At 37.7% G+C, this 15,829-nt stretch overlaps 1 protein-coding gene across 7 annotated transcripts in view; it reads left to right on the plus strand.

The window, feature by feature from the left end:
• CARNMT1 (carnosine N-methyltransferase 1) overlaps window positions 1-12,056 on the plus strand; it is a 51,788-nt gene extending 39,732 nt beyond the window's left edge. For 6 of the 7 annotated variants that reach the window (XM_020915416.2, XM_020915400.2, XM_020915439.2 and 3 more), the window contains exons 7-8: window positions 8,693-8,796; window positions 9,469-12,056. In XM_020915416.2, coding sequence (XP_020771075.1) covers window positions 8,693-8,796; window positions 9,469-9,570 — 206 coding nt within the window. In that variant the 3' untranslated portion in view covers window positions 9,571-12,056. Of the gene's footprint in view, window positions 1-62; window positions 198-8,692; window positions 8,797-9,468 lie in introns of those variants that run through there. The other variant, XM_070480344.1, reaches the window with a different exon arrangement.
• Window positions 12,057-15,829: the final 3,773 nt, after the last annotated feature.

Consider the following 15,829-nt stretch of genomic DNA (forward strand, 5'->3'; position numbering starts at 1 on the left):
TATATGTAGGGAATAGTTGACCTCTTATGTAACCAAGACACCCACCTTATGCCCATTTCCAGACCATGCTCATCCAGGAGACCAGAAATTTAATTCACTGGAAAAACTGAATGGAAAAGGAGCAGAATTTATGAAAGCATGGCCTAATAAAGAGTGAGGATGAAATGCAGGACAGAAAAGAAGAGGATTAATTAAAAGTCTGCATTGGAAAATGATTGGACAGTGACCGCCAGTCACACTACTTCTACCTGCAACATCTCCCTACTGTGCCTATATTAAGCTTTTTGCTGGGGTTTGGGTGCCGGCTGTCTGTTTTGCACGGATGCAAGCCATGTTTATTTAAGTGGGCATATTAATATAGTTATGGAGCTTTTAATAATTGTATGGTGAATCTTTTTTTCTTTTCTTTTTTTCCAGTTTTATTTATTCATTTTCTTTATTGTATTGGTTTTGCCATACATTGACATGAATCTGCCATGGATGTACATGTGTTCCCCATCCTGAATCCCTCACCCACCTCCCTCCCCATCCCATCCCTCTGGGTTGTCCCAGTGCACCAGCCCCGAGCACCCTATACCATGCATCGAACCTGGACTGGCGATTTGTTTCACATATCATAATTTACATGTTTCAATACTTAGATCCTTTCTGCATCTTTATGTTTTAGATGGATCTCTTATATACAGCATATAGTTAAATTTTGCTTCCCTGGTGGCTCAGCTGGTGAAGAATCCACCTGCAATGAGGGAGACCTGGGTTCAGTCCCTGGGTTGGGAAGATCCCCTGGAGAAGGGAATGGCTACCCACTCCAGTATTTTGACCTGGAAAATTCCATGGACTGTATAGTCCATGGGGTTGCAAAGAGTTTTACACATCTGAGCGACTTCCACTTCACTTCATTTAGTCTAATCACTCTCTTAACTGGAACTTTTAGAACCTTAAGGATATAAATGATTTAAATCAACTTATCCCAGATTCAGCAAAATGGGATCGCCTTCAAGCTGGCTCCTGTGTCCTTTTGACATATCCCTGCCATTGTCTGAGCATCTCCTTTCTGGCATAACTAGGTGTTCTGGGCTCATCTTCCTCTTTTTCTGCCTGAGATCAGCCAGTTTTTCCAAGGATTCCTGGTTGCATTTAATGGGGAATGGTATGTAGAGACGAAATTCTGGGTTCTCCCACCGTCATGGTGTTGCTTCTAGGCCTTTTTATAAGTATATGTATGTATCCTTCTATGTCTATAAACGAGGTTATGTTTACAGACTGTGAGTTTATGCTGATCCTTCTAGTTCTGTAGCAACTCTAGGTATGGAGTACAAAGTTGGCACATAGCTTTCAGCACATTTAAGATGTCATTCCAGCAGTTTCTATTTTGCTGTTTAGAATTCAGCTATTTTAATTGTTGCTTCTTTGAGTAATCAGGTTTGTTAAGATTTTCACTTTGTAGTTTTTTTCAGGCTTAATAATATATACAGGTATGAATTATTCTTTTTAAAAACTACAGTTTGTTGGGCTACCTGAGTCTAAATTTTTTCATCAGTTCTGAAAAATCTTAGCTTAAAACAGGTCTCCACTTGCCAATATGAGACAAGCGTAACATCAACATAAATAATAACAATTATTGTTTCTTTGTATACCTCCTCTCCCACATTCTTTTTCTCTTCTTCTGGAAATGCAGTCAGATGTACTCTCTACCTTCTCACTCACAAAGCTTTCACTTTGCTTTACTTGCTATTTTTTTTTTTCTTGTTTTGGTCTCTCTGTCCTGCATTCTAGGTGATTTATTCTGACCCGTCTTCCCATTCACAATTTTTTTCTTTCACTGTGTCTAACATCTATTTCATTTCCATTTGGTGGGGACTTTGTGTGTGTCAGGGAGGAGGTTATTTTTGTTATTTTGTTTGTTTGGTTTTGGTCGGCTTTGTCATTTAAGAATGTGCTGTTCTCTGCATGTATTTTCTTGATTGTCTTTTACTTCTCTGAAAACACGGAGTGTATTCGGTGTGATAATTGTGACATCTCAGCTATTTGCAGGTCAGCCTCTGCTTTCTCTTGTTCCTGCTGGTTCTTGGCTATAGTTGTTTGTTTCCCTGCGCTGTAAGATGCAAAACTGTACATGTAATGTCTCATTCTAATGCATCAAGGAAAGGAGATACTGCAAGGAGATACATTAAGTTTTCAAGTGGTTATCTGTGTTTATTAGGATTAGACGGGTTTGATTTTATGTTATTCAAGTTATGTTAGCTTTCTGTTATTGAGCGTACATTATACTTACAGTCAAGGAAAAAATGTTTCTTTGCTTCTGGTATTTCCATTAAAAAATGTGAAGACAAAATGGATTAAAGGCCTAAATGTAAGACCAGAAACTATAAAAACTCTTAGAGAAAAACAGAGACAGAACACTCGATGACATTAATCAAAGCAAAATTCTCTATGATCCACCTCCTAGGGTAATGGAAATAAAAACAAAAGTAAACAAGTGGGACCTGATTAAACTTGAAAGCTTTTGCAGAGGAAAGGAAACTATAAGCAAGGTGAAAAGACAACCCTAGGAATGAGAGAAAATAATAGCAAATGAAATAACTGACAAAGGATTAATTTCTAAAATACACAAACAGCTCATACAACTCAATACCAGGAAAACAAACAACCCAGTGAGAAAGTGGGGAAAAGACCTAAACAACATTTCTCCAAAGAAGACATACAGATGGCTAACAAACACATAAAAAGATGCTCAACATCACTCATTATTAGAGAAATGCAAATCAAAACAATGAGATATCACCTCACAACAGTGAGAATGGCCATCATCACAAATTCCACAAATAATAAATTCTGGAGAGGGTGTGGAGAAAAGGGAACGCTCTTGAACTGTTGGTGGCGATGTAAACAGATACAGCCACTATGGAAGACAGTATGGAGATTCCTTAAAAAGCTAGGAATAAAACCACCATATGACCCAGCAATCCCACTCCTAGGAGTATATCCTGAGGAAACCAGGGTTGAAAAAGACACATGTATCCCATTGTTCACTGAAGAATTATTTACAGTAGTTAGAACATGGAAGCAACCTAGGTGCCCATTGACAGATGAATGGATAAAGAAGTGTGGTACATATACACAATGGAATATTACTCAGCCATAAAAAAAGAACACATTTGAGTCAGTTCTGATGAGGTGGATGAACCTAGAACCTATCATACAGAGTGAAGTGAGTCAGAAAGAGAAAGATAAATATTGTATTCTAATGCACATATACAGAATCTAGAAAAATGTTTCTGAAGAATTTATTTACAGGGCAGCAATGGAGAAAAGACATAGAGAATAGACTTATGGACATGGGGAGAGGGTGAGATGTATGGCAAGAGAAACATGGAAATTTAGTTCAGTTCAGTCCCTCATTTGTGCCCAACTCTTTGCGACCCCATGAATCGCAGCATGCCAGGTCTCCCTGTCTACCACCAACTCCCAGAGTTTACTCAAACTCATGTCCATCAAGTCAGTGATGCCATCCAGCCATCTCATCCTCTGTCGTCCCCTTTCTCCTCCTAGCCCCAATCCCTCCTAGCATCAGGGTCTTTCCCAGTGAGTCAACTCTTCACATGAGGTGGCCAAAGTACTGGAGTTGGAGCTTCAGCATCAGTCCTTCCAATGAACACCCAGGACTGATCTTTAGGATGGACTGGTTGGATCTCCTTGCAGTCCAAGGGACTCTCAAGAGTCTTCTCCAACAACACAGTTCAGATACATCAATTCTTCGGTGCTCAGCTTTCTTCACAGTCCAACTCCTACATCCTTACATGACCACTGGAAAAACCATAGCCTGGACTAGACAGACCTTTGTTGGCAAAGTAATGTCTCTGCTTTTTAATATGCTATCTAAGTTGGTCATAACTTCCTTCCAAGGGGTAAGCGTCTTTTAATTTCATGGGTGCAGTCACCATCTGCAGTGATTTTGGAGCCCCCCAAAAATAAAGTCAGCCATTGTTTCCACAGTTTCCCCATCTATTTGCCATGAAGTGATGGGACCAGATGCCATGATCTTAGTTTTCTGAATGTTGAGCTTTAAGCCAACTTTTTCACTCTCCTCTTTTACTTTCATCAAGAGGCTTTTTAGTTCATCTTCACTTTCTGCCATAAGGGTGGTGTCATCTGCATATCTGAGGTTATTGATGTTTCTCCTGGCAATCTTGATTCCAGTCTGTGCTTCTTTCAGCCCAGCATTTCTCATGATGTACTCTGCATATAAGTTAAATAAGCAGGGTGACAATATACAGCCTTGATGTACTCCTTTTCCTATTTGGAACCAGTCTGTTGTTCCATGTCCAGTTCTAACTGTTGCTTCCTGACCTGCATATAGGTTTCTCAAGAGGCAGGTCAGGTGGTCTGGTATTCCCATCTCTTTCAGAATTTTCCACAGTTTATTGTGATCCACACAGTCAAAGGCTCTGGCATAGTCAATAAAGCAGAAATAGATGTTTTTCTGGAACTCTCTTGCTTTTTCGATGATCCAGCAGATGTTGGCAATTTGATCTCTGGTTCCTCTGCCTTTTCTAAAACCAGCTTGAACAGCTGGAAGTTCACGGTTCACATATTGCTGAAGCCTGGCTTGGAGAATTTTAAGCATTACTTTACTAGTGTGTGAGATAAGTGCAATTGTGCGGTAGTTTGAGCATTCTTTGGGATTGCCTTTTTTTGGAATTGGAATGAAAACTGACCTTTTCCAGTCCTGTGGCCACTGCTGAGTTTTCCAAATTTGCTGGCATATTGAGTGCAGCACTTTCACAGCATCATCTTTCAGGATTTGAAATAACTCCACTGGAATTCCATCACCTCCACTAGCTTTGTTTGTAGTGATGCTTTCTAAGGCCCACTTGACTTCACATCCCAGGATATCTGGCTCTAGGTGAGTGATCACACCATTGTGATTATCTGGCTCATGAAGATATTTTTTATACAGTTTTTCTGTGTATTCTTGCCACCTCTTCTTAATATCCTCTGCTTCTGTTAGGTCCATACCATTTCTGTCCTTTATCTCACCCATCTTTGCCTGAAGTTTTCCCTTGATATCTCTAATTTTCTTGAAGAGATCTCTAGTCTTTCCCATTCTGTTGTTTTCCTCTATTTCTTTACATTGATCGCTGAGGAAGGCTTTCTTATCTCTCCTTGTTATTCTTTGGAACTCTGCATTCAAATGGGAATATCTTTTCCTTTTCTCCTTTGCTTTTCGCTTCTCTTCTTTTCACAGCTATTTGTAAGGCCTCCTCAGACAGCCATTTTGCCTTTTTTTGCATTTGTTTTCCATGGGGATGGTCTTGATCCCTGTCTCCTGTACAATGTCATGAACCTCTGTCCATAGTTCATCAGGCACTCTATCAGATCTAGTCCCTTAAATCTATTTCTCACTTCCACTGTATAATCATAAGGGATTTAATTTAGGTCATACCTGAATGGTCTAGTGGTTTTCCCTACTTTCTTCAATTTAAGTCTGAATTTGGCAGTAAGGAGTTCATGACCTGAGCCACAGTCAGCTCCCGGTCTTGTTTTTGCTGACTGTGTAAGCTTCTCCATCTTTGGCTGCAAAGAATATAATCAGTCTGATTTCGGTATTGACCATCTGGTGATGTCCATGTATAGAGTCTTCTCTTGTCATATGTCAAATAGATAGCCAAGGGGAATTTGCTCTATGACTCAGGAAACTCAAACAGGGACTCTGTATCAACCTGGGGGGGGGGGTGGGGAGGGACGTTCAAAAGGGAAGGGATGTATGTATACCTATGGCTGATTCACGCTGAGGTTTGACAGAAAATGGCAAAATTCTATAAAGCAATTATCCTTCCATAAAAAATTTTTAAAAATGTGAAGAGACAGTGAGAATTGAGAAAGAACTCCTTCAGGAGTGTGACAGTGTTTTTTATTTATCTTTATATATTCAGTGCCAAGTATTTGCTTGGTGCTTGATAAACATTCCTTTAAAGAATGAGCTGGGGACTTCCTTGGTGGTCCAGTGGTTAAGACTTTGTTCTTCCACTGCAGGGGCGCAGGTTCAGTTCCTGGTTGGTGAACTTACATCTTGCATGACTTGTGGCATGGCCATAAAGTAAATTTAACAAATAAAAATTTAAAAATAGTAAAGAATGAGCATAATAAATGTGAAAAACTGCTCAGCCTCAAGGAAATGCAGATGAAATTGTGCATGGCCTATTATTTTCCTCTTGCCAAATTAGCAAATACTTAGTTTAATAACAATAGTGTGTTTTTTCTTTTTTAAATTTTTTGAGGAGGGGTATAGTTGACATATAATAAATTCACTTTTTTAAAATGTATAACTTGAAGTATTTTGGAAGCTGGATAATCATGCAGCCATTACATCTATCAAGATAGGGAACATTTCTATCACTCCCCAAAAAAGGTCTCTTCATCTTCAGTATCTGTTCTCTTATCTTCAGTATCTGGCACGTAGTGCTCTGTTTTATGTTATTATAGTTCTCCCTTTGCCAGAAAACTATATAAATAGAATCATACAGTAAGTTGCTTTTTGTGTGGCATCCTTCACTTAGCATAATGCTTTTGAAATTCATTTCGTTGCATGTACCAGTGGCCTTTTTTCTTTTTATTGCTGAGTAGTATGTCATTCTGTTTATTCTTTGACTGGTTGATAGACATTTGGGTTGTTCCCAAATTATTACAATTATGAATAAAGTTACTGTAAACCCTCATGTACAAATCTTTGTGTAGCCACAGGCTTTCATTCCTACTGGTGAAATTGCTGGGTCATATGTGGAACATGCATATATAACTTTACAACAAACAGCCAACCAGTTTTCCAGTGTGACTGTACCATTGCATTCCCACCCCTTGTTAAGTAAGGTGTTAAAACAAGTACTTAATTGCAATTGTGAGTGAAAGGTACTATGTCTCTATTGGGGAGCATTTTGGCAGTCTGAATCAAGTTAGTAAAAATATTTACTATCTTTGACCTAGAAACTCCACTTCAAGGCATGTCTTTGTAATATCTCTCTGAAATATATGCAAATATATTTGTTGAAATACCATTTGTAATAGGAGACTGAAAAATACGAACAACTGTAATGGCTGTCTTCAGGTGATAAAATTACAGATGATTAACTACATTCAGTGCTATGCTGGGCATTATAGTGGATTAAAAAGAAACATAAGACATGTTCCTTTGTTCATGTAGCTTGTAATGAAACACACCATGAGTAGAAGTAAAATATGGTCTGAGTCTGTAAGAAGCATAGGAATGTGTTTATGTAAATGTAATAAAACAGTATTGTTGGAGGTTCTTCAAATAATCGAGGAACAGCATATGCTTTAGTAGTGGAGATACTTGGCAGTGAGGCTCTGCATTCTTTAATAGAATGTTTCAAAAGCTTTGGGATGATCTTGGATACAACAGGTGCTCAGTAAATGGTAGCACCTTCCATTTTTACTAGTACTAGTAAAACTTAACAGGAACTTAAGTTTGGTGGAATAGTTTGGTGGGGAATCATTACTGTCTTGAGAAAAGAACACTAATATATAAATTATAGTTATTTTATTCTAGTGGTTTATGTACAGTTAAAAAAAAAAAAAAGGAAAACTTTTTAACCCTAAGTAAGTATGTTCCACAGAGTGGTGAGCAGTTTGGGAACAGCAATTTTGTCTTGTTTGTTGCTTTTATCTCTTGTGCTTATTAACACATGGTAAGAGGAGTGGGGTAGCGTGGGGGTGGTGAGTTGGTCTCGGGATTTATAACTAAACCAGTGAAAGTAAAGAGAAGATTGTCTAGTCCCTTAGTATAACTATGGAATGACAATGTTACCTGGATGAAGTGGATAGATTGGGCAAAATGTGAGATTTAAAAGAATGGAATATCTGGTTTGAGCCAGATAACAGTTCCTTGGATATGTAGAGTGAGACAATAGGAAAGGGGGAATGTCATTTTAAAAAGTTGTAATAGCTGTGGTTAACCTAGCACCTTCTGTATGCATGGTGTGTTAGATCACATTAAAGTCATGTTACAGATAGGGAAGAATTAGTTGGTGTTAGAGCTGGAATGTTAACTGTGCTTTTAAAAAGCCAGCTCTAGGTGGTCCAGTGATTAGGACTTGGAACATTTGTACTGTGGTGGCCTGGGTTGGATCCCTGGTTGAGGAACTAAGATCCCACAAACCATGCAGTGCAGCCAAAAAAAAAAAGCCAGCTCTAGTATCACGTTTTCCTTCTATGAAGCCATGCCTATAACTCTCCAACCCCCCTTACCCCCACACTTTTTCCTGCCATCTGGCTGGAGACCCTTCTCTGTTTCCATGAAATAGTTTGTAACTGCAGTTTTGCATATACTTACGGAATTATAGTTACAGTGTACCCTTGTATTTTGGGGACTTGGTATTCTGTGAGTCAGCCACTCCTTCGGGAACTTACAGAGTTACCGCTGTAAAGCCCATGATGTGGAGAATCGCAGTGCAAGGCTGTTCAAACAAGAGGGACTCACTCCCTGTGAATGTAGGACGAGCGCTCAAATAGCAGAGTTTTACGGATACTTGTCTTTGGCAAATGTAACAGTTCTTTACTTCTCCCTTTTACGTTTCATCCTCTGCCCAACTTATTACTCAACTTGGAGTTCAGTTTAAACAGCTAGCAGTGCATGTTTACATTTAAGTAGTGTCATAATGTCTTTAAATTATAGGTCCCCTGCTGTACCACTTTGAAAATTTGGCGAATGAACTTTCCATAGAATTGAGCTATGAGGATATAAAAAATGTTGTTCTGCAGTATGGATTCCAGTTAGAGGTAAGGATGGAATGAGTATTGTCAACTTTCAGAGCACTCAAATAGGAATGGTGATATCATGGCAGTTACTGACTTTACTTAACCTCTTTTGTTTTCTAACCCATGAAGTGAAAATAATACTTCTTAGCTTTTAGAATTATAGGGATTTGGGATAATGTGTATGTAAGTGGAAAACTGTCATACCTAGTGTAATCACCTTTCAATAAGTGGTAGCTGACTTTTATCATAATACTGGCATTTGTAGACAGATCACAGGTAGATGGGATGGGAGGTCAGGTGTAACAGGGATATTGTTTATTATATGTACTTTTGTACTGTGTGGTCTTCCCTTATGTGATTATAACGTTTCATGATACTTCAACTATTGTTTTAGTTTATTTAGAAGCATTTGATTCATTTAAAAAATAAACGACAGGTTTGTTCTTAAAGATAAAAAGAAGCAATATATTATAGTAGTTTAGAGTTCAGGCTCTGGAATTAAGACTTCTTGAGCATGAATTCCAGTTTCACTACTTACTGTAAGTGTGACCTGTTGTTGGTAAACTGAGATTACTTATAGTGCCAATCTTAGAGGGTACTTATGTGTAATAAATGAATAATACACAGAATATGTTTAAAATAGCACTGTCGTTGTCATTTTCATCATCATTATAATTACTGTTTGCATTTCAGGTGGAAAAAGAATCTGTCTTGTCAACGTATACTGTGAATGATCTATCCATGATGAAATACTACTATGAATGTGTTTTGTTTGTGGTGCGTAAACCACAATAACAGTCTCAAGTGATTATCATCAAGAAAAAAGTTTAATATTAAATGCTGAAATAAACAACTCAAAATCAACTATCATAATGACAGGACACAACCTCAAATCAGTGGTGCCTTCTTATTCCTAACAAAATTTAGAAATAGTGTCTATTTTCTTAATATGTCTATCGCTTTTTCAGAAATATACTATGCCATGCATATTTGTACTACACAAGTAAAAATGGAGGAAATGTCTTCAAGTATACTTTTTCCTTGAAGCCCAGAATTATCTTTCAGTAGAAAAAACTTTATTTCCAGTGTCTTTATGAAGCTGTCCGTTAGGTCTGCCATATGAATAACTTATAGTATTGCAATCCATAAAAATCTCCCTTTTTGTTGTTTTGTATGCATCATACATGTTAAGAGTCTAAGGATCCTCTGTCACTTTCATCATCTGGAATTGGGATTTTGTTTACTTTGAATCTAAGCAATCTACACAGAAAATGCATATCCTTTTATCATTCAAATTATTTTATTTTCTAGCTCAGCTGGACTTATAGTTAGCATCAAACATTTCATCTTTACAAAATGTTGAGTTTATAGGATCAAATTAGCCTTTTGGTCACACTAAGTTGAACACTTTGAAAGCATACTCATCATGGATCACTCTGAAATATATGAGATCTCAGCATTCTAAGTGAGGCACAAAAGTATTTATTAAAGGTACTGCTAGGAAACTGGGAAAATAAGAATAAAAATCTGTCCATTTGAAATGTATGATTTCAAACTATAAATGAATACAGTTTGTCAGCTGGATGTTTACAATAATGTCTTTCCTTTAGATTACCTGAATTACAAAAGCAAGCACTTTTTTTTTTCCGTTAAAACAATTATATACTAGTAAAAACTGTCATGATAGTATTAATGTGGAGAAATTTTCATTATGAAATTTAGGGATAAATTACTGCCCATGGTCTGTGTATTTAATATTGTAAGCAGCAGCCATTAGTATAATTCCAGATTAGTATCCATTTTGTTCCCTGATAGCTATAGCTAAAACAGTATATGCTGCTTTAAATTTCTACCTCTAGCAGATCTTTTTTGGAGGGAGTTTTCCTTTGTATTTTTTAATGTTTATTACCCTGTTTTCCAGTAGCTTGATAAATAGATGACTAATTTAATGTGTTTTAACCTTTTCTTGGAGAAAAGGGAGTAATATTGAATATTTTCATAGATGGTTGTGATGACATTAAGTGACCTCTGTGGCAATTTTAATTAAATAGACTTAATCTCAATAATGTGCTGGTAACATAAATGTCATGTTTTCATAGGAAAACTTATTTATAAATCTTTACACCTTTATTTTCAGTTAGGTGAGGGGAGTCCTGGTGTGATTTGGCATCTTACCAGTAGGATCTTTTCTACATACACTACAGGAGTGCCTGTGGCCTTTATGTCCATGATGCAATAAAGGATTCCATTAAGTTGATTTGTCAAGTTATAGACACCTGTATGTAACCTACTGAATGTTTCTGAAAAACTATTTCTCTTTATTTTGTGTTCCTGAGTACTTGGCAGATGTTCATTTAGTGGGAATTCTTACCTACCACATGGATGAACTTGAAATTAATTGCAAGGGAAAAACAAACTTATTTTCTTTTAAAGAAAGAAACTTAAAAGGAGCATAAATATTTCTAAAAAGCTATTGAAAGGAATGCATGCTGTTTGTAATGTAGAAATGCTTTTTATTCACTGATAAGTATTCACTTTTTTACAGCTTGTATCAAATGATTTTGGTTTTCTCATAAAGGGAAAAACAGGTTGACACCAGTGGGTTGGTATTATTCCTTAAAATTTTTGCTATCAGGTTTTATCCTTTAATAATGTTATTTGTACTTCTGAATTACAGCTTTTAGTTAATTATGAAATCAGTTATTTCATTTCTTGATTTCTCTGTATTATGAACGCTGTTTTTAAAATATACTACACAAATTTGCATCCCTTTTTTTCTCTCATAGCTTTTGTAGTTAATACATTCTAAACTTGAAAATTGTGGTATCAATCAATAATAGAGGTGTCACTGGAGGATTTAATTTTGTATTATGTGTATAAATAGCTACTAAAATGTGTAAGCCTTAAAGTTTAAAACATTTTTCTTAAATAACTATACTCAGATTTTTCATTTATTTTCATAAAGTGGGAGGAGATAGGTCATTGTGCTTGCTTTTGTTTCTTTTTTTATTTCCATAATCTGAAGCAGTACAGGCTAGGGTATGTTAATCAAGTGAGCAAGATGAGATATGTAAAATATGAAGAGAAGCTGTATAAATCACAGTATAAAATTATTAAGTTTGGGAACTGTAAAATGTACTGTATTTATATGTAACTCACTCGAAAAGTTGCCACAAAGGCTGACTTGGAAGCTTCATGTCTGCATGAAATTTCCTATATTTTTAATGTGTATGATGGACTTAATTTTTCTTGAATATTAAAATCTGACAATTGCTATGAAATTGTATTTGCTTGCTTGTTTCCATCTAACATCGGATAACCATAGATATGGGAATTTTAATTAATTGAGAACAATGTATTTAGACCCTGGAATTAGCCTTTTATATGCTTCTAGAAAGTCATTATGATTAGTTGAACTCTGAGTATGCTAGGCCTTGTACTAATTAAACTTGGTCTTTGGTTTTGTTATATAATCAAACAAGAATTGAAGAAAATTCCAGCACCAGCCATTAGTATGATGAGTGCTGAACTGGCACTTAGATACTTCTCCTGAATTATTATTTGTGATCTTGGGCAAAGCATTCTGAGTTTGTTTCCTCATCTATGAAAGAGGATTGATATCCAGTTCAATGGTTTTTATGAGGTCCTCTGTACTATATGTGAAATATTAATATTATATAGGCATACCTCCTTTTATTGCACTTTGCAAATAGTGCTTTTTTTTTTTTTTTTACAAACTGAAGTTTTGTGACAACCCTTGTGTCTAGCAAGTCTGTCAGCATCACTTTTCCAACAGTATTTACTCACTTCATGTCTTTGTGTCATTTTGGTAATTATTGCAGTAGTTCAGACTTTTTGTTATTGTACTTTGCTGTGGTGTTTGGTAAACACTGATTTTAAGGTATGCACATTTTTAAAGACATTTAATAGATGACAGTATAATGTAAACATAACATTCATATGCCCTAGGAAACCAAAATATTTGTGTGACTCACTTTATTGCGATATTAGCTTTATTGCAGTGGTATCTTCAATATCTCTAATGTATGCCTCTATGTGAATATGTGAAAGCACATAGTGGACAAGTAAATGTGATTTCCATATATGTTGATTGCTGTATACACAGAAATCAGTTTCACATGGATGAAAGATTTAAATATGGAAGCAAAAATATAGAACCATAAAATGTCTAGAACTTGGAACAGGAAAGGACTTCTTAACAAGTAGTATGTGTAAACCAGACAACTAAACATTGATAAACCTGACTATGTTAAAATTAAGATATCAGACAGTAAAAATACAAGACATACTGGGAGCAAATATTTATAATATTTACAACAGCTACTACTCATAAGAACATTGCTTTCTAGAATATAAAAGCAGCTTTTCCAAATCAGTTAGAAAAGAACAACTATACCAACTTTTTAAAGTTGCAAAGAACTTAATCCTTTCACAAAAAGCTAGAGATCCAAGTTGGGCCAAGCAGAGGCTGGCTGAGATCAGGTAGAGTGGTCTTGAAGCAGAGGTGATGGTGAAAAGGCCTACGCCTTAAGACAAAAAAAGCATAAACTACAGACAATGAAAGAAAAGACTGATAATGTAGACCACATTTACGTTTAGAACTGACTCAACAAGACACCATGCAGAGTAAAGAGCCAGAATTACTGCTTCAGGAATGGCCCATAAACTATAAAAGAGGTCCAGTTTCACTGGGGAAATACAAACAGGCCACAATGAGATATATCGCATTGCAAGTTTACTGGTGAGGATGTGACAAAAAAAGGCATCTCATCCTGTACTAGAATAAGCTTGTAAATAGCACTTCAGGAAGCTAGTCCAAGTGAAGTTAAACATACACTGTACTACTCAGGAATTCCATCCTGTAGAGACAGGCGGCTCAGTGGTAAAGAATCTGCCTGCCAATGTAGGAGACACAGGAAACCTGGGTTCGATCCCTGGTTTGGGAAGATCTCCTGGCGGGGGAAATGGCAACCCACTCCAGTATTCTTTCCTGGGAAATTCCATGGACAGAGAACCCTGGCGGGCTACAGTTCATAGGATTGCAGAGTTGGACACGACTGAGCAACTAAGCACGCATGCAGAGACATTCTTGCACATGCGCCTTAGAAAGTATGAAGAATGCTCATATCAGGGATTCTCAGATGTCGCAAAGAATCTGCCTGCCAACATAGGAGACTCGGAGACACAGGCTACATGCCTGGGTTGGAAAGATCCTCTGGAGGAAGAAATGGCAACCCACTCCAGTATTCTTATCCAGAAAATTCCATGGACTAAAGGAGCCTGGCAGGCTATAGTCTAAGGGATCTAAGAGTTGGACATGACTGAGCACACACACATGTTAACAGTATACTATCTCTAAAAATTTGAAAAAAACTCAAATGCTTAACAATGAAGTGTATTCATATGGTGGAATACTGTATTTAACATGAATGAACTTACATGCATAAAAATATGAAATAAGGAAAATAAAGCAAATGACCAGTTTTTAAAATTCGGTAAAATTTGAGTATTTTACGTAAGAAGACATACAGATAGCAAGTAAGCACGTAAAAGATCCTGAATATCATTAGTCATTAGGGAAATCCAATGGGATAAACTACAATGGGATACATGAGATATTTAGTTAGATTAAAATTAGTCTGACCAAACAAGTGTTGGAAAGGATATGTTGGAGTCTCTGAAACACTGCTAGGTGGAATGAAGAATGGTACAACCACTTTGGAAACCAGTTTGGCAGTTTTAAAAAAACTTAAACTTTTTACAAAAGTTAAATATACACACTTACTATGTTATCCAACCTTTCCACTCCTAAGTGTTTACCTGAGAGGAAAAAAAAGGCCTATGTCCATTCAAAGCCTCACACATAAATGTTCTCTGCAGCCCCAAACTGAATACAACCTACATGTCCACCCAAACTGAAAGAATAAACAGACTGTGATCTATCCATATATATGTAATAAACGGCAAGTTATTCTGCCAGAAAAAGAATGGAATTTTGCCGATTGCAACATGGATGGATTGCAACATGGATGGATTTAAAAGGTATAAATACGGTATCGCTTTACTTATATGTGGAATCTAAAAAAAATAAATGAGCAAATATAACAGAGAAACGGTCACAGATAAACAGAACAAACAGGTGATTGCCAGAGGGGAGGGGGACTGGGGATGAGAGAAAACGGGAGGAAATGCAAAGATCAAACAGAAAAGCTACTATTTACTACCTTACTTATATTTCTATAATAAACAATTGGTTGCTCCTAACTTCTCACAACAGGCTTGATGGGCAGGGGCGTGGGATAATTACTTACTAATCAGAGAACAATTATCTTCCTTGCACACTTTTCTCTAGAAGATCATAGTAGTTTCTCCCTTTAAATCACTTATACATAACTTTCTTCCTCAGCTTTTTCTTGGTTACTGTTTTTATTAACTATTAAAAATAAGGTTGTTTTCTCTCATGTCCTTTGACAGCACATACCGTTTTGCTCTAAGAAAGGTTTTGGAATCTCACTTCTGACCACCACGTAGAGGAAGCAAGGAACGCTGCCTTTCCCACATAATTTAAAAGCCAAGCAATCTCAAGTTTCAGTCGCAAAGCGACATAGCTACTCCGAAACCTCGGCAACACCACTGGGCCTTTAACAAGCCCGCCTCGCCCCAGGGCGCGCACTTCCGGCCGCGGGGGCGCTCGGGAGCTCGCCCCGCGAGCCTCCACCAACCAGGGGCTCTGCCTGGCTTACGCGAATGCGCGCGCGCACATTTGTGCGCAGGTTCGAATCTCTGCCGCCTCGCGGTTGCTCCCCAACGTCCGGCAGCGCCTCGGAGGCGGCGGCGAGAGCTGCGCGCGCGAGCTCGGCCGGATTGGCTGCCCCGCCCCCTCCGCCCTCGGCACTTTCCAGCGGCGGCCTCGCCTGGACTCGCACCTTGCCCTCCCTCACGCACTGCGCGCTCCGCCCTGGTCTTCCGCCCCCACAGCTATCGGCACTCGGCATCCCGCGCCGGGCGGGCTCCGCTCGAGCCTTCGGGGCCC

Source organism: Odocoileus virginianus, chromosome 18 (assembly GCF_023699985.2).
Source record: "Odocoileus virginianus isolate 20LAN1187 ecotype Illinois chromosome 18, Ovbor_1.2, whole genome shotgun sequence".
Lineage (NCBI taxonomy): Eukaryota > Metazoa > Chordata > Mammalia > Artiodactyla > Cervidae > Odocoileus > Odocoileus virginianus.